The sequence below is a fragment of the Dryobates pubescens genome, chromosome 11, assembly GCF_014839835.1.
Source record: "Dryobates pubescens isolate bDryPub1 chromosome 11, bDryPub1.pri, whole genome shotgun sequence".
NCBI classification, from domain to species: Eukaryota; Metazoa; Chordata; class Aves; order Piciformes; family Picidae; genus Dryobates; species Dryobates pubescens.
The window spans coordinates 156,185-174,122 of NC_071622.1; the positions used below are offsets into that span (position 1 = coordinate 156,185).

General features: G+C 54.7%; 2 protein-coding genes across 2 annotated transcripts; one reads left to right on the forward strand and one right to left on the reverse strand.

Annotated features, from left to right (window-relative positions):
• Positions 1 to 301: 301 nt before the first annotated feature.
• Positions 302 to 2,960, reverse strand: MYOC (myocilin). The gene is given in 4 exon segments (XM_054165609.1): positions 302 to 1,111; positions 1,113 to 1,423; positions 1,570 to 1,683; positions 2,244 to 2,960. Coding segments are annotated over 4 exon segments (1,401 nt in total). The 5' UTR covers positions 2,743 to 2,960; the 3' UTR covers positions 302 to 634.
• Positions 2,961 to 3,182: 222 nt separating this feature from the next.
• VAMP4 (vesicle associated membrane protein 4) lies at positions 3,183 to 15,605 on the forward strand. The gene is made up of 8 exons (XM_054165611.1): positions 3,183 to 3,292; positions 3,661 to 3,772; positions 5,718 to 5,764; positions 6,117 to 6,167; positions 12,945 to 13,045; positions 13,554 to 13,633; positions 13,803 to 13,854; positions 14,888 to 15,605. Exons 2-8 carry the CDS (start codon positions 3,707 to 3,709, stop codon positions 14,914 to 14,916), a joined length of 426 nt encoding a protein of 141 aa, XP_054021586.1. The 5' UTR covers positions 3,183 to 3,292; positions 3,661 to 3,706; the 3' UTR covers positions 14,917 to 15,605.
• Positions 15,606 to 17,938: the final 2,333 nt, after the last annotated feature.

Below are 17,938 nucleotides of genomic sequence, written 5' to 3' on the forward strand. Positions count from 1 at the left end.
GCAGAAGGGCTTGAAGGCTCTCTGGAGGAGAGCTTGGCTCTGCAGGGCTGCTGTCCTCTAGGCCAGCCTGCACTGGGGAGGTCTCCCCACAACTGCTGCTTCTGGGGGAGGATCTGGGGGGCAGCAGCAATGCTCCTGCTTAGCTGGAGCCTGCAAACACAAACCATGGCCTCATAGCAGGGATCACTGCTTGCAACCAGGAAACACATTTATTTTCAGGTGGGTCCCTCTCAAACAGCCTCCCCTTTGCTCCCACTGCCAGCCCTGTCCAGCCTTTGCTATACCTTGACACACACCCCCCGCCACTACTGTAACTTCAGGATAGCTATGCTGGGTGCTCCCAGGGTATGCTAGCACAGCATAGGGCTGGGTACCACCATGGCACATCCAAACCATGCTGCAGCTGTGGAGAGGTGTTGCACTGGCTAGGCCAAGCTCTGGAGAAGCACTTAACCTCCCTCTGCTGCACTCAAGCATGACAGGATGTTGATGGAGGTGCCCGTGAAGATGTTGGTGGCCCTATCGTGTGCACTGGGCACTCCTGGCCAAGCTGGGGAGAGCTGAGGAGCAAAGTAGGATGCCAAGGCACGGATGGGAGTGGCAGGGGCTGAGCCAGCATGTCCCCAGCCCCAGCTCACGCACGGGAGAGGCGCACAGGGTAGGTGACCATGTTGAAGCTGTCCCAGGCAAAGAGCTGCCGCTCGGTGGGGTTGTAGTCCACCATGCTGAGGTAGCGGAAGCGATTCTGGAAGGGGATGCTGAGGGCCCGGCTGGCACCAGTGGCTGTGTCATAAGCGAAGTTGATGGTAGCATTGGGTGCCGAGTAGCTGCTGACGGTGTAGAGAGTGCCACAGATGACAAAGGAGTTGGCCACCCCCCGCTTGCGGATGTTGGTCTCCCAGGTCTGCTGGATGTCCAGCGTCTTGGGATTCAGCTTGGAGAGGACGATGGCTCCTCTGGCCTTCTCCGTGCTGTAGATCACCCAGAGCCCCGTCTCGTCCACCGCCAGATCGATGTCAGTGTAGCCGCCCCAGGCGTAAGGGTACTGCCCGTGGTAGCCAGCGCCGGGGATCTCTCTCCTCGGCCGTGACAGCCTCTTCCGCAGGTCGTATGCGGACCACGGCTCGGGAGCGGCGCGGCTGGAAGAAGAACCCCCCCGCGGTAGATGACGGCCCCCGTGCTCTCCAGGGTGCCGCGGCAAGATGTGCACCTTGTCGGGGGTAGCCGCGGGCCAGTTGCTCGGCTGCCTCGTACTGGAAGAGCTGCCGGACTTCCGTGCCCACCGCGTCCACGCGCCAGGTGGTCTCTCGGGTGAAGGGGGGCACGGGCTCGGGGTCCTTCATCCACACGCCATACTTTCCGGCGATGGACTCTGCCCGGCCGAAGACGGTCGGCTCCCCTACCCACACCAGCTCGCCGCAGCCTGCTCGGGGCGAGGAGGGGAGAGAAGGGGGGGGGGGGGGGGGGGGGGGATGTCACAGCTCGGCACGGCCCGGCTAGCCCCGCGCAGGGCCCCGTGGGGTGCGTGAGCCGGAGCACGGAGCCGCCCGGCCGTGCCCGTGGCGGTACCTGAGTCCTCGCCTCCCGGGCGGCCGGTCTCCTCCAGGAGCCGGGACACAGGCACCTCGGTCCTCTCCGACTGCAGCTCCTGGTAGGCGAGGGGCTGCGGGTCCCATCGGGGGGCTGTAGCAGGGCCAGGAGCAGCGTGAACAGGGGCTGAGCCAGCCCCACTCAGCTCTGTGCCTGCTTTCATCGCCATCGGGGGCTCCGCGCCAAATTATTGCCCCACAAAGCGCCAATGCCTTGGTCAGAAGCCCGGTGCCCCATCCCACTGTGTCAGGGCATATCCGTGACATGCTGACGGGGACCTCGCTTCGCAGCTGCTAACGCTGGTGCCCTCCCGGTGGTGAGGTTTAATACTTGCTGGCAAGAAACTCTAACCACCACCCCCCCCTAGATTAGTCTGGTCCCCTGCATGGCCCCTCTGCTGCGGGGCAAGTGATGGGATAGGGAGTACTCCAGTGGCAAGCCCTGATTTAGGGATCGGGGGGGGGGGGGTTAGCGCAATGGGTTGCGACACCTCACACCCCCGCACCCGGGTAGGGCCGATCTCTACAGCAGGTGAGCATCCCGCCGGGGTCCCCAGGAGCCGGGAACAGCAGTACGTAGTGACCAGCAAAAAGGGATTTAAACAGCGCCTGAAAGAGATGCGGCGGCGGGGACTCGGTGCCCCCGGCACTTACCTTTGCCAGGCGCCCGCGGTGGGTCGCGACCGGGCCCCTCCCCGCCGGGGAGGCAGCGGTTGGCCCGCAGCCGTGTGATCTCCTGGGCGCTGCTCTCCAGCCGCCTGCCTAGCTCCTCTTTTTCCCTCTCCAGCCTCCCCTTCTCCTCCTCCAGCCGGGACTTGGCCCGCAGCAACTCGCTGTAGGCAGCTTCCAGTCGAGAGGCTGAAGCTGTTTGCTGGGGATCCCATGCGTCCCCCGCCTCCTTTCCCCGCGGCCCCGAGCTCCCCATGCCCCGCTCCCAGCTCTCCAGCCGGCTCAGGCGGGCGGCAAGGGAAGCCAGCTCCGCCCGCAGCTCCAGCACGCCACCGGCATCGGGGCAGGCGGCCTCGACGGGGCTGGCTACCGAGAATGAGTAGGTGCAGCGGCCGTTGCTGTCATCGGCACGCCGGAGAAAAGCCTTCTCACCCCGGCAGCCCAGGGTCAACACCCCCCAGAAAAGCAGCAAAGCCCCCAGCATGACCTCGTACCGGCCGTGCCCTCGGCGCCTCCGCTCCGCCGCACGTCGGGCGCTGCCGCCCGCATTTATAGGACGGGCAGGAGGACGGCGGGGAGAGGGTCGGGGCAGCAGGGGGTGGGGGAACGGGACGGACGAGCCGGAACTTTCTAGATGCCTGCGGCGACGGCGGCTTTAGCCCAGTGGCAGCCGGCACAACACCCCTCACCCCCCCTGCAGCCCGCGGCCGCCGCTAGAGGCTTTGCTACCGGGGCCGTCTGCCAGGGGCGATGCCGGGGGCCGAGACGGCCGGGCTTTCCCTGCCAGCAGCGGGGAGCCGAGCTGGGAGCGCTGCCAGCGCCCGCGCTCCCGAGGCGGCGTGCCGCCGAGCTTCGGCTGCGGCCCCCGGCCGGCAGAGCCGCGGCTCCCGCCCCGGGACCAGCCCCGCCCCCCGGCATCGGTAGCTCGGCACTCGGCGCGGCGGGCGGAGCGCCGAGGCGGTCGATGAGACAGCTGCCTGGCCGCTGCCGCTGCACCGGCCATTTCCCGCCGGCCCGGCCCGAGGCGCAGCCCGGTAAGGGGGCTGCGGAGGGGGCTGTACCGCCGCAGGGGTGGGGGGCACCGGCAGTGTTTGCTAGTGGGGCGGACGGGAACGGCGAGGCCGGGCGAAAGCGCAGGCGCCGGGTACCGGCTGTTCTGCCATCACCCCTCTCCTGACATCCCTCCTCCCTGGGGCCGTTACGTGACCCCGTCCTGGGCCTATTTCGTTCTTCCTCCCTTCTTCTTCGCCTCACCCCTCCGAGTCTACCGGTGCGGGGCTCCGGCCGCCAGCGGGGCCCGCCGAGCACTCCCCGCGTTCTCCCGGGCCCCGGCGAGGCGGGACGCGCGTTTCGGGCTCCGAGCATCGAGGTGAGCCGGTCGTTGCCTGCACCTCCCCTGCAGGCTTTTCCTCCCGGGCAAGAAGCCGCATCTCCCGCAGGCAGAGACTATGCCCCCGAAATTCAAGCGGCACCTGAACGACGAGGAGGTGACGGGCTCGGTGAAGAGCGAGCGGGTGAGTGCCGGCGGGGCCGGCCCCGGTGCCGGGGGCCGCAGCGAGCCCTTGCTGACGTAGGGGTGCCCAGGGTAGGTGCCTGTAGCGGGCAGGTGAGTATTAAGATGCTTTGGGGACACTAAGGCTACTGGCATTGTCTCTTGTGCCATTCACTGCCGGGCTGGTGTGGGCTAAGCTCCATCTCCCTTTGCTGAAGCTGTCAGCCATGGCCCAGAAGCCCAAGAGAGTCACTGTTGATAGCAATATTTGATTAGTGAGGGGACTGTCTGTGCAGCAAGCCTGGTCTGTGTTTTAAAACAACCCACATTAGGAGATATGGCTGTTTTGAGAACCTGTTCCGGTTCCTTTTGGCTGCCTCTATGGCCTTGAGGTCCCCAGCGTGTTTCAGTCTCCTGCCTCTGCGCAGAGCTTGGCCTGGGCTCTCCTCCCCATGCAGCAGCTGAAGGACTCATGTGAAGTTACTCTGTGCTTCACACTGAAGTTTTCTCCTGTCACCAAGGTCTCCCGATGTTTCAGACTTTGCAATAGGGGTCAGGGTGATACAGTTGCTTGTTTCAGACCAGGTTTGTCCTGGGACCGTACTGTGCTAACCCCAAGCTTAGGCTGTAGTCCAAAGTGTTGTGACAACTCAGGATGGCTGTCAGGGAGAGGAAGGATCCTCTGTTGCCCAGAGCGATTTGCTCATCCCTTGAGGGAGCTGATGGCTGCAATGATTGCATGGTCTCCTGGCTTGCTTAAGTTGATTGAGCAAATGTGACAAGGTTGGAAAAGTAGGTAAGCTTCAAAATAAGAGCACGGTGCTTACAGGTGGGAGCCTGAGTTTATGCACAAGGGAAACAGCAGCTGCTGATATGCTTCTGTGCCTACCCATTTAAGGTGCCACTTCCCTTTCTTGAATCTTTTTAACCCTAAGTAGGTGTTACTGGAAGCCCTCAGCTTGGCTAGGAAATTTGTGCTGCCCTGGTATGAGGAATGAACTCTACTAACATCCAAAACTTTGAGGCTGAAGTGAGGTTGTGGGGTTGCTCTTGAAAATCATCCCTCGGATCATCTGATGGGGTGTCGTGAGGAGCCCTTTGGCACAAAGCAGAGGACCCACCAGCCCACTCTGCTTTACAGCCCAGCCATAGCCTTTGCCTAAGTTGGGGGTTTGGAAGAGCTGACTGCCCTGGATGTGCCATGCCTGCAGCCTGGTGTGTTTCTTTGCAGTTATCCTTCTTACACTTGCTGCTGTTGCAGCTGGAGAAACCAAATCCTCCAAGTCAGGAGTGGATCTGAATTCCCACACGGATGGGGTGCCCCAGGGTGGCTGCAGGCAATGCTGACGCATTTGGAGCAGCTGCTGTTGACAGAGCACAGTGCTGGGGGTCGTCCCTTGAGCAGAGAGGGCTTTTTTTCCACAGCTGGCCTGCACAGGGGCTCTGTCTACAGCTTTAAGAGCCTGGATGGGGCACTTGGTGCCATGGTTTAGTTGATTAGATAGTGTTGGATGATAGGTTGGATCTCAAAGGTCTTTTCCAACCTGGTTAATTCTATTCTATTGTATTCTTCCAAGGCAGGAGTCTGCTCTGCAGACACATTTGGCCCCTCCTGCGTCACAGGGAGTCGAATTTGTCCCTGGAACGGGGATCTGAGCCTGCGCAGGCAGCTGGCCGCTGACACAAACCCAGTTTGGCTCAGTGGCAGAGGCATGGTTGTCCCCGGCTGGAGCTGCAGGCCTGTGCTCTACAGGGGTGATAGCAGTGGTACGGAGACAGCCAGCTTAGCCCTTGGTCACGAGCAGAGAGAAGCAGCATGGCTCCAGACACCCAGGAACTGTGGCTGATCCTCCCCCAAGGAGGGCTTACATGTAGCCTGTAGCTGGAGGATGCTGGCTGCATCCTGAGGCCTGGAAACAGGTATGCAGGGGTGGCTGCTCACTGATGAGCTGCTCTGTGTTTTTCAGAGGAACCTGTTGGAGGAGGATTCAGATGAAGAGGAAGACTTTTTCTTGTGAGTTTCTGAATGGCTGTTGCAGGGAATGCAATGTGTTAACTGCCTGCTGCTCTGAGGCTGGAGGTGTCCAGTACCATACAGAGGGGGGCTTGGGAATCAAAGGCTTTGATTCCTTTGGGATGATCTCCCAGAGACTTGGCATTGAGTATGAATTCAGACTCACCAGGTGTGACTTCTCTAAGGTGGGATGGCTCACGTACCCTGAGACATAGGAGGGACTGCTGGGAGGCATGAGAGCAATCCTCTGTCCACCAGGCATTGATTCTCTCCTGCATATCTTTTGAAGTCTGGTTTAAAAACATCTTTTTGTTGTGCCTTCCATCCTGATTGCTTTCTCCTCTGCTTGCAGGAGAGGGCCTTCTGGACCAAGATTCGGACCCAGAAATGACAAGATCAGGCAGTAAGTTGTTGTTCCTCAGTGTCACAGAGATGTGAGCTCCTGCTGCTGTCTTACTATTTCTGTGTGGTTCTGAATATGAACATGGCTTGGCCTTGCTTGCTTTTAATTGATATTTCCTACCCTATGGCCCAGATAAGGGAAATCTCAGATTTGAATCAAGCTGTCAACAAACTGTGCATTAATAAGAGCTAAAGGGATAGGATTGTTTCACAGTAGCTTGGTGGAGTTTCTGAAGCCCTTGCTGTATGCTGCTGCTGACCTGTTGTGTGTTTTTTGTAAGGCTTTTTCCAGAGCATCAACCCTGAATTCTAACCTTTGCCAGCATCATTTTTGTTGTTGTTTGTTTTCTTGCTTCTTTTCTTCATCCTGTAAACTTGCTCCTCAGTGTTTCAAGAACCCAAGTGGTCAGGAGCATACCAGAAACATGCTTCGGGCAACAGCTGGCCTTTTGGACTCCTCTTCTCCAGATAAAAGCCTGATAAAAGTGACCTGGAGATGAGCAGTGACTCAGTGGGGTCAAAGCAGCTGGAAAACAGGAAGCTATTACAGCTGGAGGAGGATTGCTGACTGTATTAGGGCAAGAAGGAAGGAGTGGATGCTCTGGATCCTTCTCCCATCAAGTCACTTCCTGGGTGATGCTAGTTCTAGGCCCCAGTTTGTCCTGCCTCTTCCTACGAGTGATGTGATGGTGGTACCTCATGGAAAGGGGGGTGGATATTCACAGCCCCTAGTTTGCATTGCAGTGTTTCCTTTGCTGACCTCTGCAGAGCCAGAAGAGGGGTCTGTGTGGGGACCAGTGACCAGGCACTGCTCAGTGTTGCTCCTCAGCAGGGATTTTTCTCATGCCAGGAAGAAGCCAGCGCAGCTCTGAGATGACTCATGGCCAACGTCAGCGTCGGGCAGTGCTTGCTTCTGTGCCCACTTGCCACCTTACCTTGAGGGGCAAAGTGCACTGCAGTTAGTGAGGCAGTGCTCAGTCACTGCTTTTTCAGAGGCCTTCTGCTCCCTCCAGGGTGTGAGGGTGATGTTGGTGGAGGCACGCTGGTCTTCAGAGTAGGTCAGTGGGGATAAAGCCTCTCTTCTAGGGCAGGGCCATGCTTATCTGGCATGAATAAGAAGCATGAGAATTGGTTTTATGAGTGGGGTCCTGCTTCCATAAAAAGATGGAGAGGGGGTAACATCCTTCATCCTCCTCTGCCAGAAAGTAATTTCAGAGTGTCTTCTGCCTTCCCTGTGTAGTGAGAGGAAACAGGAGTTCTGTTCCTGCTGTCTTGGCCAGGCAGAAGGGAGTGGGGGCTTAGGTAGAGGACAGCACCACAGCTGTGAAGGGGAGAAAACCAAAAAGAGTTCACTGGGGAGCTGGCAGGCTCACAGGTGTGATGTGACAAATGCCAGCACGTGTAAGACTTGCCTGTTGCCAGGGATTGCCTGGCTGGAGTGGGCCTGGAATGGGATATGTCACTTGAGGCAGCGTGTGGCTACATCTGTCCAGTCTTTAGAGCACCTCTTACAAACCAGTCTCTATTTTCTGCTCTCATTAATGTCCATTGCTTTGCTTTATAAGCACTTGCAGCATTCAGCCCTCACTTCTTGTCTTGGAACTGCTCAAACCAGCCCTTGTGCTGCATGGATTGATGCCTGGTCTTGTAACCATGTAGCTTGCTCTGCTTTCAGCAAAGGAGAAAAAAGCTTGGGTTGCTGCTGAAACACTGTAAGGAAAAGACGTTTTAAGGAGGAATTTGAATATTTGGATTGCAGAGGCATGGTTGGGCAACCCTAGAAGGACTGTAGCTGTATGGGAGTGGAGGAACGAGGTGTGAAGAGAGGCGTAGAAGGAAACTGGATGGAGGATTGGGTGGAGGAAAAAGTGATAGGATTATGGGAGCAAAAGTGCAGAACATGTTGAATGTGAGGGGCAAGGCTGGAAACTTTTACTAGTTGTCCTTGCTAGCAAAAGGGTCAGGGTGGAGAGTATGGCAGCAGAGACCCTCCAGGCTGGCAAAGCTGCAGAAAGAGGTGGTGAGGGAACACTGCAAACCTCGTAGGGAAAAGAGGGGAGTTAGAGCCAGTAACAGCGACAGGAGGATTCATGGCAGACCTCTCCATGCTGTGTTTGTTCAGGCTCTGTTGTCCCAATAGCTGTTCAATCAGGAGGGATGCTCCTGTGGTAATTAAGTGGCAACATGGGATCCCTTAGGCTCCCTCTGAGACCTCCCTGCCCCTGAAAGGTAGCTTTTAACAGGCTTTTATCCACTTCCCCAAAGTTAGAAAGAGCAGGTAAAGGACAGAGAGCTGATACCTCTTCGGTGCCTTCACTTCCAAGCTTCATGAGAACTCCTCAACGTGTGTTGTGAGAGCTCTTAGTGCCTTTTCCAAGGAAGGTGAAATGCTCATCATCCACCTGGGTGTCTTTAGAATAGGAGCCTCTCATCACAGACCATCTTTTCAAACCCGCTATTAACATCACCCCCTTTTATGCGCTGCTTGACTGCCTTTGCTGCTGGTATTTCTGCTTTCAGGCAGCAGTGCTGCTTGATGTGGGTTTCTGCTTGCAGCGAGGATGAGGCTTGGCATGCTGCTGTGGTTCCTGGGGAGCCACGTCTTGGTCCCTGTGATTCCCTGGCGGTGCTGCTGAGGGTGGCCAGCACCCCTGGCCTCAGGGCATGGCCCCAGTGTCTCTGTCTGGCTGCAAGCCCCACATTATGTCCCAAGGAGGGGGAAGGTTTGGGGGATGGATTGAAGCTTCCCAGGGCCTGATCATTCGTTGCAAGGGTCTGGTTGTGCAGTGGACCCCAGCCATAGTCCAGGACTCCTTTGATACCAAAAGCATGTTGTTGGGCCCTGTCTGGTATAGTCTTTCCAATGAGGCTTAGGCTGCTGTCTTCCTCTCAACTGGGAGGAAACAGCAACCTAAACCCAGGGATTTGTGTCATGGTTCAGTGCTGATACCCTGTTCCTGAGGAGAGCAGGGCTGTCTGCTGGGCAGCCCCTCTGCAGAGGGCTGTGCCTTGGGGAGCAGAGTGCTGGCACTGTCTGTCTGGCTTGGCTCCCCATCCTGTTCCCTCTTCCCTGGGTTACTGCCACAGCGAGGGGTGCTTGGGTGTAATTTGCACCAAAATACACAGCACTATTAATACCACTGGGGTGGAAAATCCAAGTGTGTCATCCTGGCTGTAAACAGCCAGCTTGGAGACAAGCAGCAGCCTTGAGCAGCACATCCCATGGTCTGTGCAGGGCCTGTTTACAACATCTGAAGAATGCAGCACTGTTGTTAGCCCAACACCATGGCCAGCCCAGGGAGTTTTTCAGCAGCTAATTCCATGCAGCCAAAATGGAAAGGCTTATTCCTCCCGCTCTGGGCCCAGCAAAGCACAAGTTAGTTAAGAGGAGTCTAAACCTAGCTGAGCACCGCTGTGTCTCTTGTTGCTTTGCCAGTGTACACTTGCTGTCCTTGCTAAAAGCATCATGTTTGCAGCAATTAGTAAGGAGGAGGGTCACAGGAGATATATTTGATGCTTTTGCCTTGCTCCCTTTCCTGGCAGGTATCTATTCTACTTTATTTCTTCTCTTGGAAATCTGGCAGGGGTGAAGCAGATGAGATGTGTGTGTCAAAAGCCAATAGCTCCCTAACAGGAAAAACACTTTGCACTGGAGGATTCATTCTCTCTTGCTACATAAATGAGAAGATACCCTCTTCTCGATGCACCTTGAGTTTGCAGCCTCCAGCATGTGAAACCAGGGGGAAATTTTGAAGCTGCTGGCTAATGTGTAGGCTGGGCATCTTTCACCCCATCCTGGAGAGGCATTTTTCCCTCCCCCCAGGTTTTTCTGTCACATCAGATACCAAAAAGTGTTGGGGTGCTCAAATGTGTCTGTGTTCCGTGGGCACCTCAACACATGCAAGAGTTTAAGCCTTGGTTCATCTCTGTTCCCATTCCCCGTCGGTGAGATGTTCTCTTGGGGATGGATCACAGCACGCCCAGGCTATGGGCAGGCAGCAAAGGTGTGCCACATCTTGCCAGCAGCTCAGGTGAGATGCTTAAGCAGGCTGGGTCTGTGCTCCATATGCTGGTGCACACTAGAGCTGCCTGAAGTTGCATACCTGCCTGCTCTGCCTTAAACTCTTGAAAGTGCCCTGGGGTGCGGCAGCATGTCCAGGCTCTGACCTGTGCTGGTGGGGACGTGGAAGGCTTTGCATTACGCTGCACGTTCCTAGATACCTCGTAGCCTTGCGCGCTCCTGCTCCTTAGTCGTTACAAGGTAACTTGGTTACAAATCTGTTGTGGGAAGAAATCTCTTTGTTTTGGAGCCAGCAAACGGTTATAGAAACATTTACAAACTGCAAATGGCCTTCTGCCTGTGCAACTGCTGTCTGAGGCCTGAGTTTTGCCAAGCTGGCTCCAGTGGGACAGCAGATGTCTCTGCTTTTCCTCTCTTGCCCCAAGCCACAGCCGTGTTGTTGGCATCTCTGAGCTGGGACTTGTCTGCTGTGCTGAGGTGAGGAAAGCCCCTCGCAGAGCATGACTCTTCCTCGCCTACTGCCCCAAGGAGGGGCCACAGGACCGCACACGTCCTGCCTGGGGTGGACGCTTTGTTCCACAGGGTACTTCCACCTGTGCCCAGGCAGCATCTGCTTGAGTCCTCAGTGCCACCTTCTGCACCTTCCCCATGGTGGTAGCTCTGCTGCTCACCTCCTAACTTGTAAAACAAATGGATCAGAAGAGGCTTGTGGGCATGGGGCACATTCCTGCCGAGAGACACTGGGGATTATCTGTGCCTTTTTCCTCCAGATAAACTCCTAGCAGGCAGCTGCCCTCAGCGTGGAAGGCAGGAGCTGCCCCCACAGGGCGCAGATGAGTGCAGGGAGACCCCACTCCCATGTACCCTGTGATGCAGCCCAGGGAAGCAGGTTCCTTCCCTGCAGGATCCTAAATGAAGCAAATGTTCACATGCACTGCGGCAGTCCAGCGTGTGCCAGACAAGGGCTGCTGGGTCAGAAACTGCCTTCAGAGGGGCTGCCTGGTGTTGCAGCTCCAGAAGCTGCAGTGTAGTGAGCCCGACCTGAGATGCTAAGATGGGAAGCCCCTTCATCTTCAAATGCCTGGACCACTTCCTAGAGCTTTTAAGGGAGAAGAAAGCCTTTTCTTTCAGTGCCTTCCCTTGCCTCATTTTGGAATGCTCAATGTGAGCAGGGCATCTGCTTCTCCACTGGGACCACTGTTGCTTGGTGCAGCTGCTTCTTGTGTGTGTGTCTCGGTGCAAGTGTCTGCTCCATGAGAGGCACATACCTGCTATGGAGACAAGCTCACAATGACTTATTTCTCCTGTGTCTCTAATGAATGAATCAGAGGCATGGTGGCTAGGACAGGGCCTCGTCCTCACTCTGCAGGGCCCCATTGATTTGCCGTAGGCAAATTGCCCTCTCGCTGCCTCGGTTTCCTGGGCCATGGTGGGGGATGTGCTGTCCTGGTTGTACCAAGTACTCTGAGCACAGGTACTAGATAATGACTGTAAGTGGTGCAGCTGTGTCTGGGGTTCCTGTGAAAGCCTGATTAGGCAAATAACAGCATTGATCTCTTGCATCTGTGAGATGGCAGTGGGGAGGAGAAGGGTTTGTGTGGGTCCAGATAGGAAGATGATGTGACTGGATAATCTGGGGAATGGGATAGTATGGATCCTAAGCAGGCACCCACGAAAGATGAGGGGGTAGCAACCCTTCTTCCCTCTGGGGACACCAGTACCACGCTGTCAATAGGAGCTGCGTGGTTTTGGTAACAGAGAGAGCAGCCAGAACTCATTTGTGCTTATATTTAGCAAGTGCAGGATGCATTTTTATATGCTTCAAGTGCTTAAATGTGTTTTAATCAAGGCAACCTAAGTTGTCAAACCTGAGGCTTAGGCAGAGCGAGTGGCCTGGGAGCTATTTCTGTTCTGTTGCCCTGTGTGTAGCATTGCCTCCAAGATGCTGCTGTTGCCATTTGCTTTCTGGGAACAGTATGTCTTGAGCAATGTATTGTCTCCCTAGGGCCCCAAGAAATGTCTTACTTCTATCTTCAGGAAAATAAAAGTGTGTTAGCTCCAAAGTACACACCAGAATGGAGCAGTATTTTTCCACCAGGAGAATTTTTCTCTCTTACCAATGTGGAGTGAATAAATGCATTTATAATAACCCCGTGGGTATGATTTAGGCTACTGTTCACTGAAACAACTACCCACAGAGTTGCATAACCTGTGAGGAGATGGTTTGTAATAGATGGTTTAGTTCATATCAGCCATTTCTTTACTGACCTTTTGATGCCCCTGGAAAAGGGGGTTTCATTCAGCAGCTTTGTTCCTGGAGTGGGGAACATACCTTGCTTTGATTTCACTCCACTGCAAAGGTGCAGTGCAAGATTCTGTGATATCTGGAAAAGATAAGGTGCAGCTTTTATATGATTTTTTTTCCCTTTGTGAGCTCTGCCCATTGCCCACTGACAGCAATCAGGTGGCATTTGTGTGTTAATGCTTCTGCTGACTCCCCAGCACTCTCCTCGAGCCCCATGTGTTCTCTCGCCCTACCTGGGACTGCCAGAGACCCACCCCAGGTGATGCCATCCCTATGGCTTTCTCATCATTCCACCAACCTTCCTCCACTCTGTCCCTCACTGCTGCTCTCTTTGTTTTTTGTCATAAGCTCTCCATTCCTGCCAGGCTGGGCAGCCCTGAGTGGGGACTGATGCTGCAGCATAGCTGGTGGTGCTCACCCCTGCTCCTCACACTGCATTTGCTCTGCTCTAGTGTCCAGAACCAGGTGGATGAAGTCATTGATGTTATGCAGGAGAACATCACAAAGGTGATCGAACGAGGCGAGCGGCTGGATGACCTGCAGGATAAATCAGGTGTGACACTAAGTGCAGCTCCGCTGCCTCATTCCCCTGGTTGTCTTCTTCACTGCTCCACCAGGTGACCTGCTTTCAGCTCAGAAAGTGCCTAATCACAGACCTGGGCTTGTATTTCTGTCCTTACTGGGAGCACTTGCCCAGCCTTGGGTGCAGAACTGATTTTTCTGCCGACGCTGTCCTCTTCCCACCTCGGCCTCCCGCTGCTGGGTGCAGAGCAGCAGCTCGGGGGCGCTGGGTGCTGTGCTGCAGTCGGTCGTTCAAGCAGAGGTAGGTTGGTCTGTGTCTGAGCAGCCACGAGCACTGCAGCTCCCTGCTGGCACGCCTGGCAGACCCTGTGCTCAGAGGACAGCCAGCACAAAGGGGGCTCAGAGGGACTGGCAGGCCTGTGCATGCTGCGGCACACCGCTGTGGCTTTGATGAATCACACTGTGGCTGGGTTTATTGCCTGGAGCTCCGTGGGTGCTCTGCCGGTGCCGCTGAATCGCCTCCTGTCTTTCCTCCACAGAAAGTCTATCAGACAACGCCACAGCCTTCAGCAACAGAGCCAAGCAGCTGCGCAGACAGATGTGGTGGCGAGGCTGCAAGGTGAGCAAGAGCAGGAACAGGCAGGGCTGGCTGTGTGGAAGGGTGGCTACCTGCCCTCCCTAGGAGGGAATGGAGGGGCTTTACTTCCTGGTTGAAAAGGCTGGAAGGCAAAGGTCAAAGCAGCTACCCATGACACCCTGTGTCATGCTCCTCTGTGCTCCTCTTGCAGATGAAGGCAATCATAGCATTGGTGGCAGTCATTGTCCTGCTTGTGATCATTGGTGAGTAGCTCCAGATCACCCCAGCCATGTCTGGCATTGAAATACTTGTGGCACCCCGCACCATGAGCACCACTGTGGTGCTGTTGTCCCCAGGGGAGAGTACCTGAGCCACTCCTGTTGGACCCTGGTCTGCCTTAGAGTCCTAAATGGTGCCTGTAGACCACTCCATGCTGCTGTTCTGCAAGGTTTAAACACAGAGGGGCAGGCTCAAACCAAATTCTACTGACTGGGGCCAAAGAAAGCCAACGTTGCCCTGCCCTGATAGCATTGCACTGATTCAGGGTTGGCACTGACTGATCCTGAGGCTGGTGGGAGTAGATGGAAGAGTTCCAGACCAGAGCAATATCTCCCAAAGGCCTCTCCACATACATCAATCATCTTGCAATGGGTCTGCCCTCTGCAAACACTCCTCCCTGAAGTTCACAGGCTGCTTAATTTTCAGGAAGTAACTGTTGTGGCCTTGTTGGTCACTTTCCCTGCCATCTGCCCTTTCTGGTCTGTCTGGAGCTCCCCAGAGCAGAGATTTTGCTGCTGTTCTGAGCACACAGGTGGTAATGACCAGAGTCTGTTTCTTCCAGGCAGGAGTAATTCAGGCCTCTGCCTGCAGAACGATGTGCTCCAGCGTTCTAGGCAGCCCAGCACAGCTCTTCTGTGCCACTGGCTCCGGAGGGTATTTTCTCCCACCAGCTGTGGCTGGGGGGCACCTCTGTAACTGTTCTCATTTATTTTGGCAAACTCCTCGTGGTCTGTTGTCCTGCTGACACACAGCCTGCAGCAGGAGAGGCAGAGCTGGCAGAGAGAGAGACTGATGGAAAATCCCATCTGGTTTAGTTTTGGGAAGCTGGAAGGAGATGCAGATGGCAGGAAACGTTGTCTAGCAGCTGCAGGCAGCAGATTTCATTAGCATGGGCTTGGCAACACGCTTGCCCTCCCCTGCTGGGTTCATTCATTACAGAATGGGGAGATGTCTGCGTGGGGATGGTGTTGCTTGTGAAGGTGTATGGCTGAGAGCTTGTTTCTTTGTTTTTTCTAGTACCAATAGTCTTGAAGTACCACACCTGATGGGGCAGCTGGAGGCTTTGGTGGAGCTGGCACTGGGATAACCAAACTGCTGTGTAATTTAAGTGAGATATCTGTATATAGCTTGAAGTTGTTTTGCTCCAGGAAGCCAGGAGGCAGCAGCAAGTAGCCAGTTCTGAAAGTGTTTTAAGAACTGCCAAATGATTGTTACTTTTGTTTTTCTGGTTGAGTACCTGCTCCTGCAGCCAGAAATTTTTTTATAACAGAGGATTCCATTCCCAAACTGCCTGTTGTGTGGGATTTTGAGTCTCTTGTTTGGAGCTGGCTACTTGCCACTACAGTTTATCTGTATATATGGTCTAATATTTAATAAAAATACTACTACCATTTAAGCAGTTCCCTGCTGCCTGCTGTGGAATGCAGCAGGGACTCTGTCCTTTCAAAGCAAAGGAGAGGAGCAGCATAGCATTATCTTACAGGGAACAGACCCTTACAAGGGTGGTCTTCTCTTATTGAAAAAAAAGATAATGAAAAAGATTAGGTTTTGCAGTGCAGAAGACTTTCTGGTCCTGCCATGGGAATGCACAGGCTCAGTGTTTTCAGTATTGCTGCTTACAGCTGTAACTAAAGACATTCCAGTAAACCTATTTTTGACTGTACACCTGGAGTTCCTGCATGTCTTAATCATGTAGTGGAGGTCATTCAGGGCTCTCTGCTGCCAGGAGTCCCTGGGAAAGGGCTGTTGCAGTGTTTTCTTCACCATAAGGAAGAACTGTGTGTAAAGCCCAGCGATCAGCCCAGTGATACAAGAGACACAGCAGGGGGGCAGCAACTCTCCTGAAACCAGTCCAGGGTAAACAAGCCCAGTTCATACTCGGAACCCTTCCCCTGGCTCTGGTGGTTGTGGTCCTGCATGTCAGCCCTTTTCACTTCCTTGCAATCCAGTGGGCTGGGGGTTGTGCCCAGACAGATGCACTGCAGTGCTTGGGGAGGTGTAGGAGCCCCTGTGTTTGACTGAACAAGAGCTGAGCTCCTGCATCCATGGGTGAGGTTGTTGCATTTTAGCTGCCTCCATCCTTGGTCTTGGGTGCTGATGGCATTTCTGTCTGCTTCTCATTTTTGGGACCCTTGTTCCTTCCAGCCCCGAGTGTGGGACTTGAGCTGAGTCAAGACCAGGCTCTCCTGCTTCTTTTTGCTGTCTCTGATCTGATGAGAGAGAATTGTCCTGCTTAGTGTGTGTCTGAAGTAATGATGGAGAGGGGAAACGGTGCCCCAGAGAATTCCCTGTGCCATGTTCCACCCTCCTCTTCCAAACCTGCCCCCGGGATCTTGTACATAGTTTCCACCTGAGTGACTCTGTGGCTCCATGCAGAGAAGGGGATTAAAGCTGAGCACAGCAGGCTGGAGGGTGGGATGTGATTACAAGCTCTTCTTGCCCAACTGGAATGCAAACAGGGCTTTTCCCCTCTGCTGGCCCTGCTCTCTCCAGGTGGGAATTAGAAGGCCAAGCTGGGATTTTCCTCTTGGAAGTGTGACCTGGTTTTAAGATGATGAAGCCAATGTAAGGGATGAAAATCATCCTGCCTATACCTTTGGCTACTCTCCACTGGCAAAAGAACACAGAAGGTGGATGATGAGGGACAGGGTTAATTGCACTGAGCCTGCAGAAGGCCCATGCTGAGCCTGCTCTGGGCTGCCTGCTCGGGAAAGCTACACTCTCGCTGCTGGAGAGTCCTGTGAGTACATCTGCCTTTCGCTCCCAGTCCCACCTTGCTGCTGCCAGCCACAGAAGGACCTTGGTGCTGCAGCAGCATGTCGGGATTTCAGATCCCTGCTGGCATCAGGTCTGAGCAGCAGAAGTTAGTTTTGCAGTAGCTTGCTAGCTGGCTTTAAAGCTGGGCCGAGACCCTTGGAAAATGGATGCTGGTAGGATGAAGGCTTCATGTGCTGAAGAACTGTTACAGCTGCCAAATTTGGGGCTTGGTGCTGTGCCCTCCAGAGCCCTGTCCTTGCTTGCTTTGGTAGACCTCAGTTAGCAGCATGTCCTCAGGGAGAGCTTCCAGATACTGTTAAACTCCCTTCAGTGCAGGCACTGGTGTACCACCCTGAGAAGTGCCACTGTTACCACCATGACAGGAATGTGCTGCTTCCAACAGGCACAAACTTTTCTAGTTGACCTAGATCCATGGGAAATGAGGTGGCAAGGTTACTGCCCCTGACCCTCTGTGTCTTGTGCCTGCCTGGGACTCATGCTTCAGTAGCAGCAGGACTGGGCCAGGCCTGCTCCTGCTTTCCTCAACACCTTTGCCAGTGTGCTTTTGCAGCGTCTTCCATGGAGGTTGGGGCGCAAACAGTTGGACTTGAGATGCAGGGCAGGGAAAGCTACTGTGGCCAAAGCCTTCAGTGCACTTCAGGTTGCCAGAATGAGTTGATCAGGTTTAGGTCAACAAATGCTGGGGTTGTCCTGAGTACAGACCTCATGGGACCATCTCTGGCTATGAAAGACAGCAGCAAATCAACAGTCCTGGTCAGTAACTTTACAGTAATAGAATTTTACTGAGCAAGGGCTGGAGCACCTCTCCTGTGAGGACAGGCTGAGGGAGTTGGGCCTGTTCAGCCTGGAGAAGGGGAGGCTCTGGGGAGACCTTATAGTGGTGCTCCAGTGCCTGAAGGGGACTACAGGAAAGCTGGAGAGGGACTTTTTATAAGGGCCTCTGGTTACAGTGGCAATGGTTTTAAGCTAGAGAAGGGTAAAGTTAGATTAGACGTAAGGAAGAAACTCTTTACCATGAGGGTGGTGAGACATGGGAATGGGCTGCCCAGAGAAGTTGTGGATTCCTCATCCCTGGAAGTTTTTAAGACCAGGCTGGATGAGCCTTTGAGCAACCTGGTTGAGTGGGAGAGTCTCTGCCCATGGCAGGGGGATTGGAACTGGATGATCTTCCAACATATAAACCATGCCATGATTTTCATTCAAGGCTGAAAAGGCCATTACAGTGTCTGCTCTCGGGTGTACTACAGAGCAGTCCTTCTTTATGCTTCTTCAAGAAGCCATCATCTTTAG